The sequence below is a fragment of the Dipodomys ordii genome, unplaced genomic scaffold (genome assembly GCF_000151885.1).
Source record: "Dipodomys ordii isolate 6190 unplaced genomic scaffold, Dord_2.0 Scaffold5, whole genome shotgun sequence".
NCBI classification, from domain to species: Eukaryota; Metazoa; Chordata; class Mammalia; order Rodentia; family Heteromyidae; genus Dipodomys; species Dipodomys ordii.
The window spans coordinates 23,074,513-23,096,999 of NW_012267221.1; the positions used below are offsets into that span (position 1 = coordinate 23,074,513).

The 22,487-nt window shown below is 41.2% G+C and overlaps 1 protein-coding gene across 3 annotated transcripts in view; it reads left to right on the forward strand.

The window, feature by feature from the left end:
* Positions 1-529: 529 nt before the first annotated feature.
* The window catches only part of LOC105996025 (mitogen-activated protein kinase kinase kinase MLT), a 165,263-nt gene continuing 143,305 nt past the window's right edge, over positions 530-22,487 (forward strand). The window contains exons 1-2 of one of the 3 annotated variants that reach the window (XM_013029981.1): positions 530-695; positions 13,853-14,044. In XM_013029981.1, coding sequence (XP_012885435.1) covers positions 13,886-14,044 — 159 coding nt within the window. In that variant the 5' untranslated portion in view covers positions 530-695; positions 13,853-13,885. Of the gene's footprint in view, positions 696-13,610; positions 13,697-13,852; positions 14,045-22,487 lie in introns of those variants that run through there. The other 2 variants (XM_013029967.1, XM_013029973.1) reach the window with 2 other exon arrangements.

Below are 22,487 nucleotides of genomic sequence, written 5' to 3' on the forward strand. Positions count from 1 at the left end.
CCAAACACTTTCTTTTCTTCGCAAAGCCCTCTGCCAGCTTTTGCTCATCTTCTATCTCCTGGTATATAGAAGGCACCTGGATTTAAAGTCACCAACCACAGCAGCAGGCCATGGACCCTCCTCAAATATCTACCGATGGTTCCACTGAGTCAGCCCTATCTTTCGCCCTCAACGCCCGTCCCCTTCCCAGCTGGAGGGCTGACTGCGGTAGCACACGAAGCACCCCCACCCCTCCCCAACCCTTTGTGTCCCCAGCGCCTCGGTGTGTTGGTGAGGGTTGAGTGGCCGCAATAGGCGGTGTCAACTTGTGGACAGGATGCCAGGGGACCAGGGGACCAGGAGCCAGCCGGCTGGTGCCCCTCGTGGCCGGTCGGGCCAGCGCCAGGCGCGGGACCCTGGGCGGACGGTGCCCAGGTCCTCCGGGAGAGCGGCGGGCACGCCGTGCCAGGCCGCGTGCCTTGCCAGGCAGGGCCGGTGGGCCCGGCGGTTCCGCGCCGGGAGGTAGGTGGTGCTGTTGCCGTGCCTGTCTTCCTCATTGGCGCCGCGCGGAGAGGCGGAATGTTCAACTCCTGACTCCGGCGGAAGCGTGGGAGCCGCGCGGGCCGCCGTCCCCGACCCCGTCCCCGACTCCTGCCGCCCTGGTCGCTCGGGGCTTCCGCGCCCCGCCTGCAGCTCGCGCCTTGTCCGGGAGCCAGGTAGGGGTCAGGCCGGCAGCGGCGGAGGGAGGCCCGGCGGGCCGGAGGGTGGAGGGAGGGCCGAGGGCCGGTGTCTGGCCCTCCGCGACCGATCGCGGGAAAGCTGGGGCGTCCCGGAGCCCCGGGGCCCGGCCCGACGCAAGGACGGGACCTGAGGGTCCCCAGGGCCACCTCGCCCCCGACTCCAACCCCCCCCTCCGCCCCACGGCAGGGCGATTGTCCCGGCGCTCGACCTCTCCACACTTGTCGTGCCCAAGTGCGGCTGGGGAAAGTCCGGGCAGGTCCCGCCGAGGAGTTGGCGCCCTGGAGAGCGAGCGGGGCGCAGCCCGCGCGCTCCGGGTCGTGGGTGGCCGCGACCCCGGAGGTCAGCACGGGGCGGGATCCTGGAAATCGGGGCCCCCGAGCCGGCCGTCCCTGCTGACGTCTGAGCCGGCCAAGAGCGGCGGGCAACTTCTGCTTTTTGTGGGGACCCCGTGGATAGACGCAACCCCACTCGGGGTGGCGGTTCCCCGCGCTGCCGCGGGGCTCCTGCCGGGAGACCCACGGGCCCCGGGCGCCTTGGGCCTTGAGCCCCGCAGCGGCCCCGCCGCGCCCGCCGGCTTCCAGGAGAACTTGAGAGTCTCCATTGGCTAGATGACACCGAATTGCCTAAAACACCGAAAGCTCCCACAAACAGCCCACACGCTGGGCATCCTTGAGAGACTGCCGAAAACGTCTGTTTCTGGTGCGTCTTGAGATCCTGCCTAAGCACTGTTTATGGGAAACTTAATTACTATTTTTGTGAGTTTTCGTTAATAATGAAAGCACGCCGCTGAGTGGCCCATTGCAAGGGCTTTACAATAAATCAGCAGCTTTCGTTAGGAACGCGTGCGAGAACCCTCTTACGGGATGAATTTTAACTTGTGAAAGTTCAGTTCCTCCTTCCTTGACTGCTGGAAGCTGTTTGAGGCAGGACTTCTTGCTTTTCCTTTCCTGGCTTTAGGGAAGGACCCAGTAGTCCAAACCTTTAAAGACAGAAATAAGTGCTTCAAGACCTGTGAAGGTCGTCTTTGTAGTAGGCCCCTCTTCAGGGTGAAATCTTGTCGTTCTTGTTTGGTGGTTGTTATTGTAAATAGGTATATAATGACTGCGTTTTAATTATGGATTTGGTCATTTGTACAATTGTGAGAGATTTGGGAGGTTGGAAATGAATATAAATTTAGCTTACTTGAAAAGAGAAAATTAACAGTATGCACTGTGTATCTTAATCTCTTACCGTCTAATCTCTTCTCTTTGGGGGATTATTTTAGAAGCTTTTTTTTTTTTAAAGTGGAAAATGTTGTTTGAATCAAAAGTTTCAATGGTAGTCATTCCAGAGTAAAAGGCCATAACACATTGGCAGGAAGTTTTTCCTTGTCTAGGAAAGCATATAGAGGAATTGATCTTTTTGTTATTCCTTTAGGGATGCATAGGATGCATTAATAACCGAATATTAAGCACACAGATTTAAATCTAAAAATGGATGGTCAAAGATCTTGGGAACTGAGGGACCTTCTTGCCAAATAAGGAAACTTGGCAAGCTGCACTGTGTATTTTAAGTCAGCACAGAATGAGTGTTATTGGCAATACATTGGCCCAATGCCTATCTGGAATGAGCAGCGAAACTGACTGTGTAGGGTTGCAGAATTATAAACAGGAGTTACAAAGGGTGTGGAGTGAATAATTGAATCATCAGAGAAAACACTGGAGAAATGACAATGATGTTTCAGGAAAAGAGGTCATCCATAAAGTGAAGCGATTAGTGTGGCAAAGCAAAGCAAAATGGGCAGTGGATTTTAGAAATTGACAGATTCAGAGAAGAGAAAGAGAATCAATGACTTTAAAAAAAAATAAGTGTTTGTGGTGATATAGTGGTTGTTGGGATAAGATAGCCTTATGTCTTCTGTTCTCAGATGTTGGAAATAAAAATCAATTTGGATCATTTGTTTTCCATTTTATTCTGCCCAGGACAGATTGACAGAGTATGTTTCTCTTTTATCTGAATGCAATAAAACAGCCAAGACACCTTTCCGTCTTACTGCAGAGAAGATTTAGGCTACTTCTTTTGTGGCTATTAACCTTGTCCTCCTACGCACAAATAAGCAGAGTTCCAGCTGTGAACAGAAAAGTGTGCCAGTTAGGGGAAGAGAGCTGTAAATGCCACAGCTTAGATTGGTTTGACCGATATTCAGGTGCTTTTGTGTCTGACCCTTTTACAGACAGCTGAAGCATGGATTAGGCCCTAATCACAGTTAAATAATCCCAACACCAGGAAAACTATGAGAACAAAACAGCCACGCAGCTGACAGCTAACCCCATTGCCACAATCACTAATCGGAAATTAAAGTCTCAAATGGAACTTTAGGTGGAGAGTAAGCAATCCAGTAATTACTGTAATAAGAAAAGGGTCTGAAGAAGAAGAAAGTAGGGATATTTGAAGGAGGCAGCAGAGTGATATTGTAGGAAATAGACATGTGGTGGAAAAATATGACTTTGGAATAGGACCCAAGTTGAAATGGAGTTGTGTCACTTGTAAATTAAGTACTTGGCTTGGGCAATTTCTACATCTTGATCCTCCCTCCATTTTTCTCACATGTAAATTAGGGACATTGATGCTACTTGTTCCTAAGGATGGTAGGTATATGACGTGTCAAATAGAAGTGCTTGGAATCAATCCTTGAAACTTTAGCCATCATACTGAATGGTAGAAAGGGATGGGGAGATGCTAAGGGAAAATGCTAAGGGGTAGGGGTAGCCAGGGGCTGCCACAAAATTCATGCCGAGAAAGCTTCTAGTCTTGCCTCTCCCAGCTGAGGTTTGTCTGTAGTAGTTTGCCCAGCTCCATGTCATACTTAAGTGTATATGTTGGGATAGGAGGTTATCTGAAATACTGTTTTAAGTAGAGTTTGTTGTAAAGTGGCTCTGTACCCCTCTGCACCTGTATATAGCTTGGTACTATGCGGAGTCGGGGAGAGTGTGAATCTTAAAGCTAATACATTTAAATAGCATTGTGACAAATTTGGGAGTTACGTGAACAAGAGAAGGCTATGACTGGAAGTCAGAGGTCATAACCTAAATCACTTAGAATCATTTTCTTTTTTTCTGTGCTGGTACTGGGGCTTGAACTCAAGGCCTAAGCACTATCTACTAGCTTTTTTGCTCAAGGATGGCACTCTTACACTTGAGCTACACCTCCACTTTTGTTTTTTTACTAGTTAATTTGAGATAAGAATCTCAGAGAGTTTCCTGTCCAGGCTGGTTTCAAACCAAGATCCTTACATCTCATCCTTCTTGAGTAGCTAAGATGACAGGCATGAGCCACCAATGATTGACTGGAACCATTCTTATAGCGAATTTCAACACAGCTTGTCTTTGGGCCCAATGCTGTTCTTTCTGGATCTGTCTCTTGAACTTGTATATCCAACAAGAGAAGGAAAGAATTATCCTTGTAGGTTACAGAGCAAATCTTTGCTTCTTACACTTTCCTACCAAACTACCCTACTGTGTGGAAAAAGGAATGAATTCCTTGAGGGGGTCTCTAAATAGAGCCATAAGTACCTCCAATGTAAGCAAACATTTCCTTAAAATCCTGTATTTTAAAAATACATATGACTTTCAAATTGTCTATTTTCCTGTTCGGTATCTCATTGAGCAAGCCAATACACACAGACATATTGGTTCCTCCCAATCTTTGAATAAAATCAGTATATGTATTTATTCATATACCTGAACAATGCTGTGTGCTCTGTTCTGGAAATAAGCAAAGATTAGGAGTAGATAAGATGGGCACAGTTGAGCATGCTTGTAATCACAGCACATGGAAGCTTGAGACAGGAGGATCTAAGCTACATAGCAGAATGCTCTCTCTCTCTTTCTCTTTCTCTCTCTCTCTCTCTCTCACATACACATACACACACAAATCAAATGAATAGTGATAGATCATCCAAAGAGTTTTTGGCTTTCAAGATGGAGAGCACCTTTCTTTGGGGTGGGGAGAAGGGGAGGAGCACTGAAGGATGGCTATCTGGAATGTAGCTCTGGCCTTCCCAACCCTGGGAGGTGAATTGTCATTTCTTGTCAGTTTGATGACTACTACATGGTCTGGAAGGAGATGGAGACCTTCAGTGCTGGCTGGCTAGTCATCCTCTGGTGAGGCTAGAGTGGATCTTAAAGATGCATCCATTCTGCTCACTTACACATTCAGATCTCCACTCCACACCCCTGCCTTCCACTGGGTTCCTAAGCTTGGGTCACCCACTAAGAGGGTGGTGCATTTTCTTGTGGTGTCCTAATGACCAGGAATTCTTTCTATAACTTGTAACCACAGATACTTTTCCTTCATAATTAGCAAAGCATGATACAGGGTCTTGGGTGTCTTCTATTTTAACATCTTCATTCTTCTTTATCTTTTGTCTTACCTCAGACAACCAGGTTTTAACCAGTGTATTTGCCCTTCTTAGAAAGGGCATCCATTCCAAGTAATGAGTCCAAAATTGTACCTTGTTGTCAGCAACTAGGATAGTTGCATCTTTTCTATGTGCAGAAAATAATCCTTAAGGGAGAGACAGCTAAGCAGCAGTGAACAGGGCTGCTCCAGATGGGTGGCGGCTGGCCCGGGCAGTAGGCTTCCAGTACTCATGAGCACAGCCTAAACACCAGTGCACGCCTCTTCAGGCCAGCCCCAGAAATCCGCCCCGCTGTGCTTTCCCCATTCTCCTCCTGAGGTCCTGAGAAGCCTCGTAGCACCCTATGGCATAGATTGTCTGCATTGCATGGCTTCTCTGTGGCCTGCCACCTGCAACAGTCACTCTCCTTGTCCTCTAGGATTCGCTTTGTGGTAGCCACATTTCTGGCAAGCAAGCATGCCATGCAAGTTGATTTCCATTTATTGGAATATTAAGGTACCAATAAGGATGTTTCTTTTAACTAGCTTGTTTTCATTTCAACCTTTGTTCCAACTAGAGAGTTGTAGTACTTATATGGTAAAACACAGATGGACGGGGGAGCTTGAAACTATAGCTGTCTGTCTTTTTACTCTCTTATTATAAATTGCCTTCTCTCAGTCCTGCTCACTGGTCCCAAGCTGTTCCATGTAAGATGGGCTGTTTACTGGGATCAACCTTAAAGGAGATATTTATGGTAGACATACCATTACTTAGTTTTATTCTTATACAGAGTCTCCTTCAGCTAGTTTTGCTGTTTTATCCCTTTTAGTGATCTTTTAAATTTTTATTTTATTGTAAAGATGGTGTACAGAAGGGTTACAGTTACATGAGTAAGTTAATGAGTACATTTCTTGTTGAGCATGGTGATCTTTTGTTGTGTTGTTTTGAGAGAGCAGCACGAAGCAATAGTCTTGTTCAGGAAGAGTATCTTTTGAATTTTGAAGAAATACACTTTCCCCCTTCTTTTTAAAGATATGACTTAAAAACAATCACAGAATGGTGATTTCCAAAGGTTTTGTTTTGAAACACATGACAATAGGCACATTTTTATTGATTCACTTACTGGTCTATATTAAGGAGACTAAGACAGCTCCAACATATGTAATTATTTAAGGTATTAAGGATTGTTTTTGAAAATCTTTAAAACTATTATGTAGGTTCTGGTAAATTACTTCTTCTTTCTATGTTATATCAGAAACAAGCTTAAAACTACTTTAGTGAAAGAAGGAAAAATGAAAGTATATTAGGGATAGAAAAAGAGAAAGAGTCTAATTCAGAAATAATAACCCCATGTAAACCTAAAGGAAACATCCAGAGAAAGTCAAAAAGATCTTATTTCTAGTAAAGTTAATCCTTTTTTTTTTTGGTTGGTCATGGGGCCTGAACTCTGGGCCTGGGCACTGTCCCTTAGCTCTTTAGCTCAAGGTGAGCGCTTTACTACTTGAGCCACAGTGCCACTTCCGGTTTTCTGGTGGTTTATTGGAGATAAGTCTCACGGACTTTCCTGCCTGGGCTGAACCATGATCCTCAGATCTCTTGACTCCTGAGTAACTAGGATTACAGGTGTGAGCCACCAGTGCCCGGCAAGTTAAACCTCTTATAAAGTATAATTAAACTTAAAACAATTATGATGTGCAGGTATTTGATGAAGCCAGTTAAAGCCAGAAAACTTTCTCAAGTCAGGCATCCATGTGTCCTTTCTGCAAAGGGACAGTGACCATTTGGGAAGCAGACACTTTACAACAAAGTGCGTGCTGTGATTGCACAAATAGATCCTAGAGTTGTGTTAGTATCCAAAAAGTACAAAAGAAAAATATTGCCTTTTACTAACTTAAACACTCTCCCTGTGAAAAACGATGTGAAAGAAAAAATTTCTAGGGGTAGACAGGTGTGGCAGCACAAGCCTATAATCCCAACATTCAGTAATCTGAGGTAAGATTTCAAGGCCAATGTGAGCTACCCAGTGAAATCTTGTCTTAAGAAAAAGTAAGAGTTGCTAATAAAATAAACAGAAGTGATCAAAACCAAAAATGCAGCAAACAGGAGTGGGGGAGGGGCCTTAAAATACACACAAGGAAAAGCAGCTAGAACAATGTAGGAATCAGTAGTACATTTGCACATTAGTGATTGTGCTGCAACAGTAATGGAGCTACAATAGAAAACAGTTCTTCAAATACAGAGAGGAATACATACCTGACCGTGAAAGAATAGATGACTAAATATGGTAGGGAATTTATTAAAACAGGAAACCACAGCTTCCATTTACTTTGCATATACTGTGTGTTAGACACTGTACAAGGCACTTTTCATACACTCCACTTCCCGGAACCTAGTAGAAGTGCTGGTTCCAGTGAGGAAACTAAGGCCCCAGAGCCACAGGAGCTTATAGGGTCAGATTTGCTACTAGAGCTCCCTACAACCATCTTTCCCCTGTACTGTGATGAAATTGTTGCTATTTGGAAATAAGATTTGCCAATGAAGTCGAGAAATACACAGCAGACGTAATGATTTTGGGCCATTCATCTTTGAGATATTAAATGGAAAGGATTTATAATTTTTACCTATTAGGTCTAGAAATGCCATAATCTGAGAAAAAGTGATTGTTTCAAGGTTATAGGAGATGGACATACAGTACTGTGTGTCAGTACTAGAGTTTGAACTTAGGGCCACATTCTCTTTTTTGCTCAAGGCTGACGCTCTACCACTTGACCCACCTCCACTTCAATGTTTGTCTCATTTTAAAGCCTTTTTAGGTGTTAGAACTTTAGTGGTATCTTTCTTGTTTTAAATTTGGGGCAAAAGGGGAGGGGAGGAGAAGACAAATGACTTATTTGAAGTCAACACTACTCGGAAAAACCAAAGGGGCAAAATAGATCTGTGACTAGAAAAGCTTAGTCCATTTTCGGGAGAAGAGACTGAAAACTTGGAAAAGAAAAATAATACTCCCTTTATGATTTTTCTGCCTCCATATATTTTTATTTTTGAGAATTAGCTGATGATAATGTAAATGCCTTCAGAAATTTAGTGAATAGTTAAAGATGTTTTGCATTTTTAACTTAAGGAAAATTTTTAAAAAGTGGTGTTCTGCTCAAGTATTCAGCTGACTGACTTCAACCACTCTGTTACTATTTTCAAGACTTGTGACATCTTACTATGCTTTGGTTTTGTCATATTCCTGCTTTAACTTTCCCTGGAATGCTGTATGATAGATACTTAGCTTTTGAGAATGTCATAAAATTAGTGCCTTTGCCTATAAAAACAATTCTTTTCATAGACTATGTAAATATGTTTCTATAGATGACACTCTACCAATGTAGTCTATGGAGAATCCATCTGAAAAACTAGAATCTAATTTGATCAGGTAGCAGTGTTCCCAAAGATGTGGTAGATATTATTAACTAGCAACTCAGATTTTTCACACTGTGGTCATAAGTTAATTTTAGAATAATGACTTTGAATGAAAGGAAAGAAAGCTCAAGGAGAAAAACATACATTGTGATCTGACATTCATGTGTATAGAGGAGAATGGGAACCTCAGCCAAAATTTTCAACAGACTGCATGATATTTTGCCAGGCTCCCTGAAGTTGAGACTTGTACCCTACAATTGTTAGTCTCTGGTAATTGGACAGGACTTAATTTTTTACAGTCTCAATAAAACATTCGTATAATTGCATAGTTCCATTCATTCATAGCCTATTTCTGAATAGCAGAATGTATCACAATATGAGTAACAGTGATTCTGGAAATAACTTGACTAGTTGCCTCATGTCAAAGGGTGAAGACCCTGGAGAAGGTGCCTCTTGGCAGGCTCAGATGTTGATCCCATCCTGGCTCAGATCATGATCTTTGTTTAAGTCCTTCTCCTTCACCTACTGTACCCCAAGACTCAGAGGCACCCAGTACAGGAGGCCCCACTCACTCTCCCCTCTACCCCAAGGAACCTATACAGCAGTTTCAAAATCAAGAGTTGCTTCAGAATTCTCTGGAGTACCTGCAAAGACTACAAGCCCTCAGGGTGTGTGCGTGCATGCGTGTGTGCGTGTGTGTGTGTGTGTGTGTGTGTGTGTTGAGGCTTGAACTCAGGGTCTCACGTGTGTGTGTGTGTGTGTGTGTGTGTGTGTGTGTGTGTGTGTGTATTGGGGCTTGGACTCAGGATCTCACACTTCTACTTGGGTTTTTGTCTCAGGGCTGGTGCTCTACCACTTTAGCTACAACCTCTGCTTCGAGCTTTTTGATGGGTGATTAGAGATCAGAGTCTCATAAGCTTTTCGTCCGGGGCTTCAAACCATGATTTTCAGATCTCAGCCTCCTGAGTAGCTAGGATTACAGGCTTCAGCCACCAGTATCTGGCAGGCCTCAGGTTTTATTTAATTTGGTTGAAACTTTCTCAGTTGCAAGAGGCATAGTAGGAGAATAACCAGAAAGTGTTCAACAAAATTTTTTTTTTTTTTGGTTGTGGAGCCTGATCTCTGGGCCTGGGCACTTTCCCTCAGTTCTTCAGCTTAAGGCTAGCACTCTACCACTTGAGCCACAGCACCACTTCTGGCCTTTACTGCTTATGTGGTGCTGAGGAATCGAACCCAGGGTCTCATGCATGCAAGGCAAGCACTCTACCACTGAGCCACCTTCCCAGCCTCAACAAATAATTTTGAATGGAAAAGGTATGTACTGTGTATTCTGAGAACCAACTGGAATTGGCAATGAGAGGATTACTCATCTGATGGGGATTTAGTGGGAAAGATGGATGGAACAGAGAGATGCTGGTATAAAAGAGAGAGACAATAACTTTCCTTGTGGAGTTCAAAGAAGTGGTCATGGACAGGGCTTTGTTGGGCAAAGATAGCACTAGCTTGTGTGGAATAAGGTGAAAGAGGTTGGCATACTTGGAAAGCTGCCAGTGGTGCTTTGTGCATGTATGGGAAGGAAGGAGACTTGAAGTACAAGTGCCTATAAGTGGTAGGGAAATAACAAGAACATTTTTCTGGACTTAAAAGAGTTCTCCAAGGGCTGGGAAGGTGGCTCAGTGGTAGAGCACTTGCCTTGCATGCCTGAGGCCCTGGGTTCGATTCCTCAGCACCACATAAGCAAAAAAGAAAAATAGCCAGAAGTGGCACTGTGGCTCAAGTGGTAGAGCACTAGCCTTGAGCTGAAGAGCTGAAGGACAGTGCCCAAGCCCAGAGTACAGGCCCCACGTCTGGTAAAAAAATAAAAAATAAAAGAGTTCTCCACGTTTCCTATCAGTGAATGAAGAAGACTTATCCCTAAGCATAGGCAAATCAAATTCAGGATTCCAGGGATGCATAGAGCCATCCTGAAAGCTATCAGAGTAAAAGTAAAATAAATATAAAAAGAAGTAATAATCAGAGTAGCATTAGACTACTCCATAGCTACATTAGAAACTGGAAGAAAATGAAGTCATACTTTCAAAATTACATGGAAAATTGTTTCCTATCTAGAACTGCATATCCAGGCAGATAGTCAAGGCATTAAGCATACATAGATTCTCAACATTTACATTCTTTGCATTGGATTCAAGTCCACAGAAATAAAAACCAAGAAAGACAAAATGGCAGATCCAGTTTTCCTTCAGAGGAAAGATGAAGGAGATGCTCAGAACAGTAATGAAGGGAAATCCCAGATCAAGTCAGGCCTAGAGAGCAACCATTCCAGCCTGACGACATCAGGGATGAAGTGTTTAGAAAGAATGTCTCTAAGAAAAAAACAGGCCTTTCCCCCTCCAAAAACATTTAGAGAGAAGGAAAAAAAAGAACCTTGTATTTTACTTCATTGAGAGGAATTCTTAAGAGTTTGAAGAGCTGAATAAATTAGTAGTAGTAAAAATTAAGCAAACAATAAAAACATGGCAACTAATAATTCTAGGAAAAACAAAATGTTATCCAAGAAGGAAAATATAGTCACTAAATGCAACATGGTACTACTAGAAATAATATTTACTTTGTCAGACTACTTTAAACCTTGAATATTGATCTAATGTTTCAATATTACCAAAACAAATGTTTAGGCAAGTGTGACATTTGTATATAGGGAGGTAAAGGATGATACAGGAGAAATAAAACCTTATCTTTCACAGGGAGAAGTTAATAGATAATATCTAAGATGGAATGCTTAAGAAATGGCATATAAACTCATTATTTAAAAATGTGGAGTTAAATGCCAGATGGATATTTATTTATTTATTTATTTATTTTGTCGGTCATGGGCTTGAACTCTGGGCTTGGGTGTTGTCCCTCAGCCCTTCAGCTCAAGGCTAGCAGTCTACCACTTGAGCCACAGTACTGCTTCCGGTTTTCTGGTGGTTAATTGGAGATTAGAGTCTCATGTATGTTCCTGCCTGGGCTGCCTTTGAACTGGCATCTTCATATCTCAGCCTCCTGAGTAGCTAGGATTACAGGTGTGAGCCACTGGCACCCAGCAGGACATTCTTAAAAGAGTTGAAATTAGTTGCTTTTAGTGAGTGAGAATTGGGTTTAGAGAGCAGTAAGGGCAGGGGGCTTGTATTTTGTATTATAAGATTTATAGACGTACTTCCTTTTAAAATTCTTGGATAAAATTCATAATAAAAATACATACCTACCACCTGTAATTCTAAGGAAGTCTCTTACATAGTGTTTTGCATTTTGTTGAACAGTGTTTATAGCTTGCATATGCTACATACCTACCTTGGACACATTTTTAACTTTTATGTAAACTTTCTTCTGTATAATTAAATGAACATTTGTAGTAAAAGTGGTTGATTCATAGATATTTATGCACTGTGCCTGAATACAAGGTTCCTTTAACCCCACTGTATTTGTTATATAGACTGGTCTTCTCAATGTTAGAACAAACACTTCTTCTTGCCTTCTCCTCAAAGTAGAACAGAGTTCCACTTCTCCGGTGAGCTGATGTTCCTAAAAGGGGATGGTTAGTCAGCTGCACATTAAAATCTCTCAGCAGACTGCTTACATCATCCAGCAAAGCTTCCAGTTGTTTATGGAGAAACTGTAAATTTATACTGAAGCAGATTGCCCTCTAGTTTGTTTTTTTTTTAATTCTGGAAAAAAAAGAAACCTTACAGAAAGATGGAAAGAGCAGTAAAATGCTATGTCTTTCACCTAACTTGGTCACGCATTAGCATCTTGCCATACTATTTTTTGTCTTGCATGGTCTGGGTTTCCTCTCTGGTTTATATTTTTAGGATTGGGTTAGGGAAGAGGCACAGGGGATGATGTCTACACTTTTTAAATGAGTTGGAGATATTAAAGATATCACTTTAATATATCTATATATCTCCTGAGAATAATGATATCTTCCTACAAATCCAAAATGCCATTATTTGTGATGGATAAAAATATTATCTAATGTATACTTGCTATTCAGATTTCCCTAAAAAATCTCATTTTATTCCTTAAATTTCTTAAGTAGACCTTTTTTTCTGTGTGTGGGGGGCGGGTGAAAGAGAGAGAATTGGTGCTTAAACTGAGGTCTTGGGCACTGTCTGCTTTTTTGCTCAAGGATAGCACTCTACCACTTGAACCATAGCTCTACTTTTGGCTTTTTGGTAGTTAATGGAGGTAAGAGTCTCAAGAACTTTCCTGCTTTAGCAGGCTTTGAACCACAATCCTCAGATCTCCGCCTTCTTAGTAGTTAGGATTACAGGCATGCTCCATGGGTGCCCTACCACTTTCCTGCTTTTTACAAAACTCGTTTTTTAATGAGATCAACAATTATGAGGAGTGAAGAGCAGTTTTGTAGAATGTCGTACAAATATGAGCATATCCTTCTGTCCCTCATTCTAATCTGCCTCACAAATTCTAGCAAAAGTACAACTACAGCTTTTTAGATACCATGTTTAACTTTTTATCCAGGTTCAGAACTTCAGTCTGTTGGCTTCTTTCTTTGTATGTTTTGGATTTTTCCTGACATTGAACAGTAAGAATAAATGCTTTCCTGTAGACTAGCAAGATTCCTTCAGCCATAGAAAAGTATCATTACAGTAATCTCAATACTATATACAAATATAATACACCTGGGAAGGCTTGAGATTTTGTTTTTAACATCTTTGGCAATGTGTTTTGGATGACTTAATATAATCAAGGGTAATTTTTCTACTCTTTAATTAAGTTCTGCTAGGGTATACAGTCCTGGAATCACTTTTCTATTGTCCTTAAGTTGAAAGTTTGTTTTTTGTTGTTTTTTGTTTTTGGAGTATAAATATGGAATCTGTGTCCGGTATACCATGTGTTGGCGGATGGACAGGGACTCAGTTTATGTAGGTTCTGTGAGAGGCAGAGGGCAACATGAAGCGATGGCATGCCACACATGCCAGAAGGGCTATGCAAGCTTGCTGTTGAAAGCACGCTTCCCGTCCGTCAGGCCTCCCTGATAGAGACCTGGTGACACAGTAGCCTTTAGGCAGAGCTCCCCGGGATGTGCTGGGACAGGTCGCGTTGGGGGAAATCGGAACCATTTCTCCCTGGACAGCTGCATTTCAAAGTCTGGACAAGTTGCTCTTGAATTTTGTACCGGTTGCCAGGGTGAGTGTTTTCCTTTCAGTTTGTTTGTCTCACTTTTCTTCTTGCTAAGTCGTCACGGTCTTTCTGGAAGCTTCACAGAACTTGTTATACACGATCTACAGAATATTCTCTCTCATTTATTTGCAATTCAACGTGTCCTTCTCTTTCTCCCTGCAGATCGTGTGGAAGGGCAATCCTTGTCATTATGAGATGTCGTCTCTCGGTGCCTCCTTTGTGCAAATTAAATTTGATGACTTGCAGTTTTTTGAAAACTGCGGTGGAGGGAGTTTTGGGAGTGTTTATCGAGCCAAATGGATATCGCAGGACAAGGAGGTGGCTGTAAAGAAGCTACTCAAAATAGAGAAAGAGGTAAGAGCTTTTCCTGATGTCAGAAATGCTCACCATGCCATTTATATAAGCTTTTCAACTTATACTTAGAGGGCTACAGGGCTGCAAGGGACCTAGCAAGGCCTTTGAGATGGATCCATGAGGCTATTTCCCAATTTCCATTCTGGGAGCCCCATAAATAGAAATTATTGCAGTGTGTGCCTTAGAGTTGCGTTCTATTAGGGGTCATCTGAAGTGAGAGATTTCTTTCTAGGGCATGGAAGAGCCAGTGTTCTCTGAGCTCGTTGTCCTGGAGGCAGAGGTGGTCTTAGGCCTTCCCCAGGGGTTGGGCTCTTGCCTAGGGCAACCAAGAGGGGGCAGTAAAGAGTAATGTGTGATGTTTTCATCTCCCGGCTATTTTTTCCCTTAGATTTGCAGTCCTCAGTTGTCTTTTAAACTGGGTGGGAAGGAGATAAGGGGGTGGAGAGCAATACTGGGCCTTGAACTCTGGGCTTTGTGCTCTTTTCACTCAGAGTCGGCACTCTATCACTTGAGCCACACCTTCACTTCTGGCTTTTTGCTGCTTAGTTGGAGATAAGCATTTCACCACCTTTCCTGCTTAGCTGGCTTTCAACTGCCACATCTCGGCCTCCTGTATAGCTAGGATTGCACATGTTTAAAAAAAGAGCATTTTAAATAAGAGTACCGTTTTTCTGCTGGGTTAAGCAATACCAGCTTCTTGGGTTTCACCTCTGCTTAAGACACACAGGGATGGGTTTGTGTAAGAAAGCATAAGAAGATACTTGAGACAGCTGCCCTTCCCTTGTAAAATCAGAAAAAGGTTTTGACTCTCCCTGTGAATTCAGGTTGCTCCTAGATGAACTTTTAGCTCCTAAAGCTTTCATCGTCCTAACAAATCTGACCCAACATGGTTCCCACATTCTCTTTTGGTACCCCAAGAATAAAACTGCTTGCCAGAGCTTAAAACTACTTAGCCCCTGCAGGACCTAAGCTTCTTTGGTAACTTAGGAAGTTTTTCAAAAACTTAAATATATTTTTAACAGACACATAAAAACATGAAAATTACACAAGTATGGTTTACCATGAAAAGGTTCAGGTCACATATATATTGAATAATGTTTAAATTAGGCTAAACATATCCATCGCTCCAAATATTTATCATTTCCCTTATGATGAAAACCTCCAAACTCTTTCTTCTGGCTTTTGGAATATATAGCACATAATTGTTATCTATTGTCATCTAGCTGATAACTTTTAATAGCTTTCCTCTGTAACTTGTTTTGGTCCTTACTATTTATGTCCGGTTTTAGCTAATTAGTATTCCTTTCCTTGTCCTATTTGAAGTGAACTGTTCCATAAATACCCTTTCATCTCCCTGAGTAATTTTACTGTTGTCATTAACTGCTGCCAGTGAAGTGTGGCAGTTGATTAGAGACGGCAACCCAGTAGTAGGACTTTGTGGGTCTTCTCTGGGAGTGCTTTTGTGGTTATGGCTCGCCAGCCAGTCAGCAGGACTAAGATGTCTCCACCTTAGATGTCTGTAGGCTTTCCAAAGCATTAAGAAATGAGAGCTGCTAAAGCCCATGAATGTCTTAGGCACTGGTGGCTCACAACTCTAATGCAGCTCCTCAGGAGGCTGACATCTGAGGATTATGGTATGAAGCCAGCCTAGACTAGAAAAGTCCATGAGAATAAAAACCAGAAGTGAAATTGTGGCTCAAGTGGTAGAATACCAGCCTTGAGTGAAAGAGCAAAGAGACAGTGCGCAGGCCCTGAACTGAAATTAGTCCTAGTATGCACTCATATGCATACACACTAAGTCTATTAAAGCCAATGTATATAAAACAGATGGATATTGGGTAGGAAAAGTGCTTTCCTTCCTGTTCTTCCTCCCCACTTTTTTCCTTCCTTCCTTCCTTCCTTCCTTCCTTCCTTCCTTCCTTTCTTTTTTTTTTTTTTTGTCGGCTGTGGGGCTTGAACTCTGGGCCTGGGCACTGTCCCTGAGCTCTTCTGCTCAAGGTAAGCACTCTACACTGGAACTACAGCACCACTTCTGGTTTTCTGGTGGTTAACTGGAGATAAGACACTCATGGACTTTCCTGCCTGGACTGGCTTTGAACTGGGATCCTCAGATCTCAGCCTCTAGAGTAGCTAAATTACAGGCGTGAGCCACCGGCTCCCAGCATAGAGCCATTGTTTTACTCTGGACTGAATCTTTTTGTAAACTTTGTTGTTGTCCCCATTTTATAGATTGGTACATAGAGCTTTGAGAAATGCATTAAGGTGCTCTGATTGGCCAAGTAAAATTTAGGAAGCTAGACCCTTCCCCCGCCCCCCCCCCACCTCCTGCTTCAGATTTTAATTCTGAGATTTCTTGTTGATTGAGAAACATTAGAAAATAAAGCAATTCTTTCCACTTTCATTAAAAAATGTGTATAACCATGTTAAGCATTAGGCCACAGAACTTTAACATAATGAGCATCTTACATGATTACTGGATGTGAGAAAGACTATGACACAGGAAACAGATTTCAAAGAAAAACAATTGTAGCTTGTTCTCTCCCTACCATGCCAGCATGCATACATCACACCTTTTCTCCTGTGTTTGAGAGAGCCAGAAAAATGACATGGGAAGGCACCAGGTAAGAGCAAGAGTTGGAAACTGCCCAGTCCTTCTTTTGTATAGGTCTTTAACCTGAGTATGTATAGCTCAGTAACTGAGGTGACTGCTGTAGATGATAGGAGCATGACTCAAAAGCTTAATTAGAAAAAACAAAAACTCCACTTCTGTTTAGGGGCTTGGTTTCAGCAGTGATTAGGAGTGAAGAAGTGATTATTCTGTTTGCCGGTCTATGTGAGGAAGCTCTATCCCACATACTGAATCCACAAGGGGTTAAGCATGTGAGAATTTTGACTGGGTGCTGGTAGCTGCTGAAAGGAAGTGTGCATGCTTGTTATTCTTTGTGAAGTCTTTTTCTAACTTTCATAAAGGTAAAAGTGATAAGCTCCAGAGGTTTTTTCCCTCATTTTATAGATTCCATCTTTATGTTACTTGGTCATTTTTTTATCCAAAAACTTTGAGAAAAAAATGTGATCTTTAATAAAGTGCTTTTCACTTACTTCCTATCTTACTAAGCGTATGTTTTGTGAATTATTTGCAATGTGGAAAATATATATGAAACCCTCTAACTGTGCTTATGTGACTGTTGGCTTTCAATCCATTTGCAGACTCTTAAGCAAGTGTAGTGAGTTTGTTACTTTCTGTTTTTGCCTTTAGATCTTTTCAACAGAACAAAGAAAGAAAAATAGTATTTACTTCCTTTTTTTTTTTTGTCTTTTTTGGTACTAGGGATCAAATCCAGGACGTTGCACTTGCTAAGCAAGCACTTTGCCACTGAGCTACATCCCAGCCCTACTTTGTTGTTGTTGTTGCTTTTAAACTGTTAAACATTGAGAAGAAGTATAAAAATAATACCATGAACTCTGATATGTGCATCTGCTAAACTTATCACTTAGTAATGTTGTATGTTTGCTTTCTGGATTTATATGCAATTATATTTATTTTTTACAGAATATAAGAGTAAATTGCAGAGGCTCTCTTTATATATTATTTTGTATACAGGGTCTGTATTCAGATATTAAAACTTGTTTCAATTGATTTTTGTGGCAATTTTTTTCCCAAGTAGGATTGAATCTGAGAAGATAGTTTCTGCTTTAATCTTCAGCTCTTTCTCTGCCTTGGTCTGGTTGTCCCCTCGCCTACGTTAAGCATATGTTGTTTGGTGGGAACATTACATGGTCATTTGTAGTCCTCCACCAATTTAATGGGAGTTGAATGATGTCAGTTTATCTCATTATTGGTGCCATTGCTTTTGAACCCTTAGTTAAGAGAACTTCATTCAATTTCTCTGTCGTAAAAATACCTGTTTTTCCTTTGTAATTAATAGTTAAGCTCTTGGTAGATACTTTGAGGCTATGTAAATATTTTTCTTCAAACACTTACCCAATACCATTGATTTTTGTCTGCTAGTTTATGATAGTTTACTGTTATTATCTCCTTATTTCTTTCCTGTCTTCCCTTTATTCACTCATTATTTATAGACTTTAAAGCTTTTCCAAATACAAAGTGTTATAGTCCATTACTATTGTCACTCATTTTTGTCTTTAAATTGTCATCCCAAATGAGAACTGAACTTGAGGCTGGCTTCTGGGTGGTTTTGATATGTCTTCCTTGAGTTTTGATGATTCTTTTCACTTCTTGGCACAAAGTAATGTCCCTAGCTCATCAAGTTCCTGTACCAGTACTGGGTCAGCCATGTCTGAAGTAAGTCTTGAGTCAGATATTAGTACTAGGATCACATATTTTAGGCTTAGAAAAAAGTACCCTTATTCTTAAGCAGAAATGATGGTAATAGAGAATTTTTAAAATGAAACCATTTAATTTAAATGTTAAAATTTTACCTCTACATACAATGGATATTAATACTCATGGTTTTTCTTTCTAGAGAAGAGTTTAGCCAAAACGTATTTCCAGGAAAGAAAATTACTTAAAATGTTTACTTATTTTGAGCCAGAGATCTTCTAAGGACTTTTTTGGGGGGTCTGGTTGTGCCTTCCCAGCCCCTTCTAAGGAGTTTTATCCTGAGGAAATAATCAGAGACATACAGACAAATGGATACAGTAGGAGTTCCTCTCAGGTGCAGAAAGGCAGGGTATTAGAAACTGTAACAAACAAAGCAATAGCTCATGGCTGTACAATGAAATTCCATTCCATTTGAAAGAATATATAAAAAACTAGGAAAATGCTCATAACAGATTAGTTGTTAAGGGGTGAAAAGCATGGTCTATACAACTTTGCTTATAATGTGATCCCATGTATTTGTTTTGGAGTATGTCTATTGCTTTTATTTTAACTGAACATCTGTATTTTTCTAAGATGGCATCGTATTTTCCTCTAATATTTTATTATGAAAAATTTCACACATAAAAGTGAAGATGCTTATACACACCATGGGGTTTCTGGTGAGTATGACTATGACACATGTAGCCCTCTCTCTGAGGTCTTGTCCATCCTGGCATTTCGAAACACCTCAGTTAAGTTGTAGGCATCAGTATACTTCTGAATAATGCACCATTTCACACACATTATTACTGGAGTTCAGTATGTGTGTGGGTTTTCATTTTCATTTCCTTTTTGGGTAAAACACTGAATCCACACCACTACATACAATGAAATATATATCACTAAGTTTTGAGAAAGATGAATGTCATGTGCAACGTTCTCAGAAAAACTCAAAATGTAGATCTAGCAATCTGTGTTGCTAAGGATGTTCTGGGAACTGAGTATTCTCCACTCTGTTGAGTATTGGACAGCCCTAATTTTCCAGGCTCATCTGTGCCTCTCACATGTTTAGTGTTTACTTTAACATTGCTTTTCCATAGCAGTGCTATATGTGCCATTGACGTTATTTACAAAGTTACTTATTTCAATTTGAAAAAGTGTTTTCCACAGGAAAAGGTATTAGGATCTCAGTATATTACCTAAGGTGGGAAGGAGGGCCATTGTTGTATTTCTTTGGTAAATCACAGATGAGTCTGGCTTCCACTGAAGTGCTTGAGCAACATTTGAAGTAAGGAATGGGCGTGGAAAGGAAAGACATGTGATCACAGTATGTGATTTTTTTACAACTACTGTTCTCGAGCAATCCCCACCTAACAAGTTCACCAGCTTTACTATATGCACTTTTAAAAAAGGATTAAACACAGCAGCTTAATTTCACCTTGGCAGTAGATTCGATGATATGTTGTACCAGACATGTCTGTACAGGGCTTTTTTTTTCCCCCTCTTCTTGTCTGGGAGAGGAGGAAACCTGAAAGTCTTTGCGTAAGACAGCTACTTGTCATTCTGACCGAGAAAAACCTCTTATTAAGGAAGGAATGGATTTATTTCGGCTCATTGTTTCAGAGGTCTCAATCCATCATGGCAGGGAGGGCTTGATGGAATACATGGCTCACATCATTGTGGATAGTCTGTGGGGTGCTACTACCTCGAAGCCCCTTAGAGATGTCTCATTCCATTAGGCTTCTTAGTTCAATCAAGTTGATTTTTGCTCTATCACTTGAACCATGCCTCCATTCTGGTATTTTACTGATTAATTAGAAATAGAATCTTCTGGAATTTTCTGCCTAGGCGGGTTTTGAACTTCATCCTTCAGGTTTCAGCCTCTTTAGTAGCTAGGATTGTGTGAGTGAGCCCCCAGTGCCCAGCCCTATCAAAAGTTTTTACGTTAACTAGGAATCTGTTATACTCACTAATATTCACAAACCACAATTAACGGTGGGATACGAAGGACTTATGATTTAATTTCTGTTTCCCAAAAAAGAATGGAAAGAAAGAATCCTCAAGAGGTAAAATAAAGGCCTTTTCTTCATTTGCTTTGGCTTCTGTGTGACATTGCTCCTTTAAGGGAAAAGAAGAAAAAAAAATCCTACCAAATTTATTGTAGAAATGTTGAAGGCCAAATACATTCAAGTTTCAAAGTTGAAGGCCAAATACATTCAAGTTTCAAAATTGTTCTACATTGTAAAATTTATAAACAGAAAAAAATGAAAAAAAGCCCATTGATTATAACTACAGAAACTAATTTTTATATAAAAGGGAAAATAGCCATGTAAATTAGAAAATGAAGTCTTAAAAGTTTATGCAGAGCTCAGAATGCAAAAAGCTCTGTTGTGCATATTGTCAACATGATAAGCATCCAGGACTTTATAAGACACTAAGTATACATTATCATTTTAGTAACTCATGGGAGACCTATTTTTTTCTTTGCATTTCTATTGTGGACCTTTTATCAATAAAATTTTTTGTGTTTTACTTGTAGCATTGTTGTCTTGATATTTTTCTCTGTCCTTGAATGCAATAAAGAAGGCTGATACCACATTTACTTTCTTTGAAAATGTTGTTGCTATTGAAATATACTGAAGGGACCAATACGAATACTGATTATTTGGCAGCTTACACTGAGGTCTGGCATGGTTTCGATGACAATCTGGCCCTCAGGAATGGACACTGCAGAGAGCTGCCTTAACTATTATGGGAACTATTATTCAATTGTTACAGTGTCCACACATGCCTGGTCTCTTTTCCTTTCACTCAGCAAGTCATTATACAGAAACTGTTTTTTTTGGACAACTGTCAAAATGTGGCTCATAGGCCATCACCTGAGAACTAATTAGTTCAAGGGTCATTGCTCATGTTGTAGCTAGAATCATGTCAATCACAGATCGTTAGTACATTAATTTCAGTTTGGAATTTGGGCGAACTTATGATACTGGTCGTGAGAGGCTTTTGAAGTTCCTGTGTAGATGAGTGCCCGTGCGCAGGCCTTGCTTAGCCGTTGAGCATGAAGAACTAAGAGCTGACTCAGGTACACAAGCATATGGAAACTTCAGGAGTTGGCCTTCAGGTTCAAGGCCTGCCTCTGGAGCTTTGCTTTCCAGTTACTTGGCTTTTTAAATTTTCTGACTTGATCTCTCCACTCTTGTCCAGCTGTTCTGTCTTACTTCCTACTTCCTTGTTTCTATAACACCATGCCTGTGGCATTCTTTCTTTTACTTGTAATACCTCTTGTTTTTTTTCTCTGCCTGGGCAGATCCTACTTGTTCCCCAGCTTTCATTTGTTCCTTCTCTATGAAACACTCAGTCAGATCTACAGCACAGCCTTTTCTCTTCTGAATGTTTATTACTTAACTTCCAAACCACTCACTTGACAGAAGACTTGAACTGCCTTGTGACTGTGGACATTCTGTAAGAAATTGCCACTTTTCACACGAGCATGCTATATGTTCTTAGCTGAAAAGTGGGGTTTATTGTGGTCCATAAGGTTGCTAAGGATTAAAGAGATGATACATATAAATATGTAGATGAGTGCTGGACAAGTGGAAAGACTTGAAAAACAGTAACTGTCAGCTGTATCTTCACACTCTACTTCAAAGCCGGAATAGAAGACATGTCTTCTCTTGTGAAGATTGTAGTGAATTCAAGCTTAGGATGGGAAGGGGTGCTGCATTTCAGCCAGCAAGACAGAGCCACAGGTGAGGCTCTGTGTGAATGCTGTGGGCCAACACATGGGTGGAGTATACCACATCCCTCTCCTGAGCTTTCAGAGAGCTGGGGCCATCTTTCAGGGTTTGAACTCTGGACTTTGTACTCTCACTGGGCTTTTTTGCTCATAGCTGGAACTCTAGCTGTTGAGTCATATCCAGTTTCAGCTGGCTGATTGAAGATAATAAGTCTTGTGTTTCTCTCTGCTTCATTTGGCTTCAAATCTTGATCCTCTGATCTCATCCAAGAATGGTATCTTGCCAGGATGTACCTACATTTTTCTTCATTTGCTCTGCTTTGAGCTGTGAATACAGCAGAACATACTTGTCTTTCCTAAACCACTGTAAACACTATGGTAGA